The following is a 7,656-nucleotide window of genomic DNA, read 5'->3' as shown; positions in this document are numbered from 1 at the left end:
AAGAAAAACGAGAGAGAAATGCTAAACTGTGTCAACAGAGGGGGCTGGAGGGGACATACCAAGAGGAAAAGGGGCTTTTCTTTTTAAGTGTGTGTGTGTGTGTGTGTGTTCCTATATCATCTGCTTTCTGCCTCAAGACCAACCCTCTCCCTAATACACACCTTCCCACCACTCGCCAAGTCATTCTTCTCTGGTCCCTGTGGCCTGTGTGAAGTTCCACAGACAAACCAGAATCCCATCTCAGCATCTTCGCACTCGCTGTTTTGTCTTTGATACATTCGGCCCTCTTCTCATGTGCCATCTCTTCTAAGAGGCTTCACCTACTACCCCCCAAGCCCTGTTCCTTTATCCTCCTCTGTTTTTGTTGTTGTTGTAGTTTTATTTTATTTTATTTTATTTTTTGTCTTTTTGCCATTTCTAGGGCTGCTCCCATGGCATATGGAGGCTTCCAGGCTAAGGGTCTAATCAGAGCTGTAGCCGCTGGCCTACACCACAGCCACAGCAACTCGGGATCCAAGCCACATCTGCAACCTACACCACAGCTCACGGCAACACCGGATCCTTAACCCACTGAGCAAGGCCAGGGATCAAACCTGCATCCTCATGGATCCTTGTCAGGTTCATTTCCACTGAGCCACAGTGGGAACTCCTATCCTGCTCTGGTTTTTTTTTTTTTTTTTTCCTTCATAGTGCCAATTACCATGTAACATACTGTATATTATACTTACTTACTCACTTGTCTGTCCCCCCGCCCTGACATAAAGAAATACTCCTCATAGTTCCCGTTATGGTTCAGCAGGTTAAGAACCCAACTAGTGTCCATGAGGATGCAGGTTTGATCCCTGGCCTCACTCAGTGGGTTAAGGATCCAGCGTTGCTTCGAGTTGTGGTATAGGCCGGCTGCTGCAGCTTCAATTCAATCCATAGACCCCTAGCCTGGGAACTTCCATACACCGCTGGTGCGGTCCTAAAAAGAAAAGAAATCCCCCTCCATGAGGCCAGAGATTGTGTGTGTCTTGTTCACTGCTGCATCCCCAGGGCCTGGATTAGAACCTGGCAATCAGCAGATACTCAATAAGTATTTGTTAGATGTTCCTGTTGTGGCTCATCAGTAACAAACTCAATTAGGATCCATGAGGATGCGAGTTCAATCCCTGGCCTCAATCAGTGGGTTAGGTACCTGGCATTGCCGTGAGCTGTTGTGTAGGTCACAGGTGCAGCTTGTATCCTGCATGGATGTGGCTATGGCTGTGGCTGTGTCTGTCACTGTGGCCAGCAGGTGTAGCTCTGATTCGACCCCTAGCCTGGGAACTTCCATATGCCGCACATGCAGCCCTAAAAAGCAAAATATATATATATTTGTTAATTGACTGAGTAAAGAAATGTTCTTGACTTTCCTCAAGCCATTTCCTCCACCTAGAATGCCTTCCCTCTCTTTCTCTTTCTAATCCCACTTATCCTTTAAGACTCAACCCTAACCCCTACTCCTCCAGGAAGCCCTCCCTGACAAGTGGGTCCCTGAGCCTCTGGAAATTGGCTTATTGCCCCTCACCCACTGCCCTGCAAAACTGTAGGTATAATGTAGGCTTTAGGGCCGGTAGAGACTGCAGTGGAGACTAAAGGCAGATGAGAACAGGCCAGCTTTATTGCAGTTAAGGGAAGGGGAGGAGCCGCCACAGGCTGCGGGCCAGGTTGGGGCTACAAGGGGATCAGCTGGAACCCCACCCAGGTCACTTCTTCCATTCCTTCCTCTCGTAGTCCCACCGGGAGGCCAGGCCTTGCACAGGGTTGCCCTTCATGTCCAGGATGCGCTGGAGCTGCTGGGCCTTCCACTCATCCGTCAGGGTGATGGGCTTCTTAGGGAAGACTGCAGGGAAAGCGCAGGGTAGGGACAGGGGCAGGTGGGACCCTGCCAGCCCCACCCCCTCCCGCTGAGCCAGGGTCTCCAGGCACAGGGTCCGTGTGCACTGCACCCTCTCCATCCTGTCCATCCCCCTCCAGACTCCCCCCCACCTCAAAGCTGCACTCTAGGAACCACTGAGTTCCCACTTTAGAGATGAGAGAACTGAAGCCCAGAGAGACCCTACACTGCAACCCAGGCAGCCGTGCTCTGCCCTTTATCCTACACCTCTTTGGGGGACTTTTCACAATTCTGCAAATGAGGGCCAGCTTGGCTGGTGGCTGGGGCCACCAGGACCTGGCCGAGGGCTGCAGCCAGGTGAGGTCCTGCCACTCACCGTAGACATGCTGCCACCAAATCATCAGACCTGTGAATCCAAAGAAGAAGAAGACACAGCCCATGACTGTCTTCCATTCATTGGAGCGACGGTTCATCTCCGCGAAGGTCTCATGGTACTGGAGCCGGTACACTGGGAGGAGCGGGGGGGGAATCCATCCTGAGGACCCTGGGCCAACTCTTGGCCTCAGGGATCTCCTGCCTCCCTGTCCCTGCAGCAGATGCTGTCCATTCAACAAATTCTTTTTTTTTTTTTTTTTTTTTGTCTTTTTGCCATTTCTTGGGCCGCCCCTGCGGCATACGGAGGTTCCCAGGCTAGGGGTCCAATTGGAGCCATAGCCACCAGCCTACGCCAGAGCCACAGCAACGCGGGATCTGAGCCGCGTCTGCAACCTACACCACAGCTCACGGCAACGCCGGATCGTTAACCCACTGAGCAAGGGCAGGGACCGAACCCGCAACCTCATGGTTCCTAGTCGGATTCGTTAACCACTGCGCCACGATGGGAACTCCCCATTCAACAAATTCTTATTGAGCATCTATTTTGTGCAAAGCATGGCCAGATGCTGATGGTGAGGCTCCAAGGGTGCTTCTGGTGGGCAGCACTTGGGGTCGCACATCCCTCTTGCTTCCCAGGGTCAGGCCCCTGCTCTCCCACCCACCTCACCTGCCTCTTTCTGCTCCATCCCCCCACATCACCCAGTGATGGCCAGAACCCTCCGTGCTCTCTGGCTCCTATACCCTTCCCCATGCTGTTCCCACTGCCTGGCAGCCCCTCTTCCTCAGCATTCAAGGCCAACAGGAATAACCCTCTGCACTGGAAGACCCACCAGGATTCCATCTCTCTCTCTCTCTCTCTCTCTCTCTCTCTCTCTCTCTCACACACACACCTCGCCCTGGCCACATGTCCTGTATCACGGCTAGCTGGGTTTGCGTTGGTTCCCTCACTGGACTGGGAGCACCCAGGGCAAAAAGCCTCTGGGTGATTCATTTCTCTCTCCAGCATCGCCCAGCATCAGGCTGTGCACACATAGTTGAATGAATTTTTAAAATGGGAGTTCCCGTCGTGGCTCAGTGGTTAACGAATCTGACTAGGAACCATGAGGTTTGCAGGTTCGATCCCTGGCCTTGCTCAGTGGGTTAAGGATCCGGAGTTGCCATGAGCTGTGGTGTAGGTTGCAGACATGGCTCAGATCCCGAGGTGCCGTGGCTCTGGCGTAGGCCAGTGGCTACATCTCTGATTGGACCCCTAGCCTGGGAACCTCCATATGCCACGGGAGCGGCCCCTAGAAAAGGCAAAAAGACAAAAAAAAAAAAAAAAAAGAATAAACAGGAGTTCCCACTGTGACACAGTAGGTTAAGGGTCCTGCATTGCTGTAGCTGTGGTTAGGTTGCAGCTGTGGCTCGGATTCAAACCTTGGCCTGGGAATTTCCATACGCCTTGGGTACGGCCAAAACAAACAAACAAAAAAAAGAATGAACAAAGGAATTAATTTCACCCCTCAAGTAGGCACTCAAGTGTCTGGGGGCTTCTGGCTGTCTTGGTGGGAGGCGGGTGGGCTCTCCCTGTCCCCTGCTCCCTGACCAGTCAGCCCTTCTCTGCCAAGTCACACCCAGCCCCACCCTGAGACCTACAGGCCACCTTCTCAGCGTGGCTCAGCTGCGTCCAGCTGCCCTTCTCCTTCTCCTTCAGGGCCCATTGCTCAGCGCTGAGCTCCGTGCAGAAGGGCTCGTCAGGCATGGGGTAGGAGCGCTGCGCGTGGTAGCTGGTGTATGGTGGCATCTTCTCCTTGCCGTGGGCTGCAAGCATAAGGGAGAAGCTGGGTTCGGGCGGCCCCTGGGACCTCCCAGCACTAGCCGTGCTATTAACAAAGAGGGTCACACTTATTGAGCACTTACTGTGTGCCAGGAGACATGCTAAGACCTTCAAGAGAGTCGACTCACTGGCTTGGCATCACGAGAGACAGTGATATGGTTCTCTTCATCTTAAGAGGAAGAGCTGAGTAGCTAGGGGATTTGTTGAAATTCAGAGTAAGAGGGAGCAGGGCCAGGGCTGCAATTCAGCCCCTCTGGCTTCAAATGCTGTGTCCACTGGGAAGATCTGAGGTGAGGAGGGCTCGTCAGGCAGAGGCAATGGGTGGGGAGAGGCTAATGAGAGGTTCTTGAGGTGACAGATGGGCAACTGCTCTGCACACATAAAGCGCTCTCCGTGTGTGGTTAATGACCAGTCAAGGGCACGGCTTTGCAATCAGATGGGCTGGAATCCCAGCTCTATCCCGCCCCAACTCCCACAAGCACCCTTTACCTCATGTTCAGTGTCCTCACTTGGAAAGTGGGGATAATCAGCGATCCTACTTTACACTGTTGTAGAAACTTTAAGATAATACACTCAAAAGGCTTAGCGCAATGCCTGGCACCCAGTAGATGCTCCATCAATTACACTGGTAGACAGAGGCTGGTTTTACTTCTGGCTTCCATTCCTGGAAGCTTTCCCTCAAGGGCTCTGTGTGAGTGTCCAGAACAAGGATGGGTGCTAGAAGGGTCTCAGCAAAGCTTCTTCTGTTTATTGTCACCAGAGATGCCCTCAAGAAGGGCCTTGGTACCACCTTGCCCAGATGGCACAGGAACTGCTTTGGGCAAGGAGTCCTGGCTGTTTTATTTTATTTTATTTTACTTTACTTTACTATTTTATTTTATTTTATTTCTGTCTTTCTAGGGCTGCACCAGCAGCATGTGGAAGTTCCCAGGCTAGGGGTCGAATCGGAGCTGTAGCTGCCGGCCTACACGAGAGCCACAGCAACGCGGGATCCGAGCCACATCTGCGACCTACACCACAGCTCACGGCAACGCCGGATCCTTAACCCACTGAGCGAGGCCAGGGATTGAAGCCAACTCCTCATGGATGCTAGCTGCTTTGCTAACTGCTGAGCCGCGATGGGAACTCCCTGGCTTTTTCAGTATCTAGGCCCCTGCGCCTGTCTGTTCATCTGAGAAATGGAGAAAACAGCAGAGCATCTCCCTCACGTGCTTGCTGTGAAGTCCGAGTGTGTTCATCTGTGTAAAACGTTTATCACAGCTCAGAGTGCCTGGTAAGGGCTCAATAAATGTTATCTGTTATTATTCTCCAGAGGGTCAGGAAGGCCCTTCTGCTATCTGGCTGAAGTCTCTCCTGCTTCAGGCCTCTTTCTTCTGACTAGCAGGGACACAGGGATCTGGAGAGGTGGTCCAAGGTTCTGTCAGCACCCTCTACCTCAGGACACAAGGGCCTTAGAGGCCTGGGTTTGGGGGTCAGGCCCTGAGGAAGCCTGGGAGGAGGGGGCTGCGGTCTGGGTGCCCTGCAAGTTCCATTTCCCAGAGGAATGTGGTCCCAGACCAAAGAGTAGGATCTCAGGAAATGGTGTGAGACAGGCCCAGGGCAGCATGGAATGGACCAGGGTTGACCTGCCAGGAGGACCCCTGCCCCTGGCCTTGGAGTTAGGCAAAGGTGGGGTGTCCAGGTCTTACCGGTGGCTCCTGGGCTGTGGATCCCTCGCATTCCAACTTCCCCCTTCCTCAGCACCAAGCTCCAGGCAGCTCTGAAGGACATCTTGGGGGTGGGGGGTGGGGTGCGTGGATGAGTCCTGCTCCACATTGCCCCCGCCCTTCCCCTCAGGACCCAGACAGAGAAACACCTTTTTCACAGGTGTGGTGGTGGTGTCCCAGGATTTCAAGGTCACCTCCTACCTCTGCCCCTTCTAATTTTGTACACTATACCTATGGAGTCTGATGGGGTCCCTCCTGGGACCTTAATTTACCATCTGAGAAATGGAGGAAGCTTAACTCTTTTATTTATTTATTTATTTTTATTTTTATTTTTTTGCTTTTTTAGGACCACACTTGAGGCACATGGAGGTTCCCAGGCTAGGGGTTGAATCAGAGCTACAGCTGCCAGCCTACGCCACAGCCACAACAATGCTAGGTCTGAGCTGCGTCTGTGACCTACACCACAGCTCACGGCAATGCCGGATCCTTAACCCACTGTGCAAGGCCAGAGATGGAACGTGCATCCTTATGGGTATTAGTGGGATTTGTTACCACTGAGCCACAGCGGGAACTCCATGAGGCCTAACTCTTAAGGCAGGGTCTGGACAGTTTGAGGCTGGGAGCCTGGGTTCTGGTTCCAACGGGTGGCTAAGTTGGGAAAGCTCCCTCAGCTGTTTGCCCCCCAGGAAGGGAGGGAGCAAGTCCTAGGCTAGCTCTCTTCTCTGCAAGGCCATCTGCCAAGGTCTGCAGAAGGCTTGCCCCCCCACCCTTTCCCCCATAATTGTCTGCCTACGTGCCTGGAGAGTCTGTTCTGCTGAACCTGCTGGGGGAGGGAGGCAGGCGCACCCAACCCACCCTCTTCAGGGAAATCTCAGGGTCTGGCATCTCAGGGGAGTGAGGAGGGGATTTAGCGGAGGACAAGGACCAACCTGGCTCAGAGGGAGGAAGAAGGGCACTCGTCTAGGGAGAAGAAGGGGGGTCCCACTTCGGGAAAGAGAAAGGGCCCCATCTAGGGAGAGAGAGGGGCACCCAATAATTCAGGACAAAGAGAGGTGTATGTGGAAAGTGGAAAGGGGCCCCACCTCTGGAAAGGAAGGGCTCCCCATCCGCGGTAAGTGGGTAAGAGAGCCCCACGTACGAGGAGAGGGAAGACGGCGCCCCCCTTGCAAACACAGGAAAATTCCCCAGGAGTCCTCAACTCTGAGCTGCCAGTAGCCACACACATCCACACCTCCCCCCTCCAGCCCCGACCCTCTCCTCTCGCAGCGACCCCACACAGCCGGAGTCCCAGCCGTGTCCCCCAGCCGCCTGGGCTTGGGCGGCCAGGGCGCTCCCACCCACTCACCTCGCAGCTCCGCGGGAGCCAGAGCTCGACCTGGGTCTGCCAAACAACTAACAGAGAACCGGCTGCAGAGGGACCAGAACGCTGGCGCCCGCCCCTGGGCCCGCCCCGCAGCCTTTCCAGGGGCCGCCCCCGCGTGGGAACGTCCTGCCTCGGAGGGGCCCCGGCAGCGCCCAGCCTGCATCCCTGGGGGCTCCCAGCCACGGCCTGGGGAGAAGGACTGCAGTGACTATCTGCCTCAATTTCCCTGTCCACAGGGGTCCTGCCTCGGGAGACACGCCCGCCCCCGTCCCCCAGCCCATGCCACCCTTGGGACCAGCTGGCTGGCCCAGCCCTCTGAGTCCAGTATTCCCAGAAACTAGATCTTCCTGCCTCCATTCCTCTGCTCACCGCTGTTTTTTCCACTTGGAATGCTCTCTTAGGGCCTTTGAGGACCCAAGTCTTGCCAACTTTCCAGCCCAGGGCCAGTGCCTCCTGCTTCAGGAAGCCTGCAAACATCAAGAATCTGGGAGCTGGCCTGTGGTGTACCACCTGGCGCTCTGCCCCCCCATACCCA

The 7,656-nt window shown here is 54.6% G+C and overlaps 1 protein-coding gene across 3 annotated transcripts; it reads right to left on the bottom strand.

The window, feature by feature from the left end:
- On the bottom strand, nt 1,623-7,214 carry LOC110257420. Of its 3 annotated transcripts, XM_021077843.1 has the most exons (6): nt 7,104-7,214; nt 5,741-5,822; nt 4,136-4,243; nt 3,872-4,036; nt 2,238-2,369; nt 1,623-1,867 (listed from the first exon to the last, which is right to left on the bottom strand). In XM_021077843.1, the coding sequence occupies exons 4-6, from the start codon at nt 4,017-4,019 to the stop codon at nt 1,731-1,733; spliced, it is 417 nt and encodes a 138-aa protein (XP_020933502.1). In that variant the 5' UTR covers nt 4,020-4,036; nt 4,136-4,243; nt 5,741-5,822; nt 7,104-7,214; the 3' UTR covers nt 1,623-1,730. The 3 variants fall into 3 exon arrangements, with proteins under 3 accessions (XP_020933502.1, XP_020933500.1, XP_020933501.1); XM_021077841.1 differs by lacking the exon at nt 4,136-4,243; XM_021077842.1 differs by lacking the exon at nt 4,136-4,243 and having other exon boundaries at nt 2,268-2,369.

This window comes from Sus scrofa, chromosome 17 (genome assembly GCF_000003025.6).
Source record: "Sus scrofa isolate TJ Tabasco breed Duroc chromosome 17, Sscrofa11.1, whole genome shotgun sequence".
Classification (NCBI taxonomy): domain Eukaryota; kingdom Metazoa; phylum Chordata; class Mammalia; order Artiodactyla; family Suidae; genus Sus; species Sus scrofa.
The sequence above is the reverse complement of the archived record's forward strand: the minus strand, read 5'-3'. Positions and strand labels throughout refer to the sequence as shown.

Excerpts from the sequence above, each read along its gene's own strand:
- LOC110257420 (XM_021077841.1), bottom strand. The coding sequence starts at position 5,822 with ATGTCCTTCAGAGCTGCCTGGAGCTTGGTGCTGAGGAAGGGGGAAGTT. Across the intron at positions 4,037-5,740 it reads CCACAGCCCAGGAGCCACCG|CCCACGGCAAGGAGAAGATG; the intron begins GTAAGACCTGGA and ends TTATGCTTGCAG. Across the intron at positions 2,370-3,871 it reads CCACGCTGAGAAGGTGGCCT|TGTACCGGCTCCAGTACCAT; the intron begins GTAGGTCTCAGG and ends CGCTCCTCCCAG.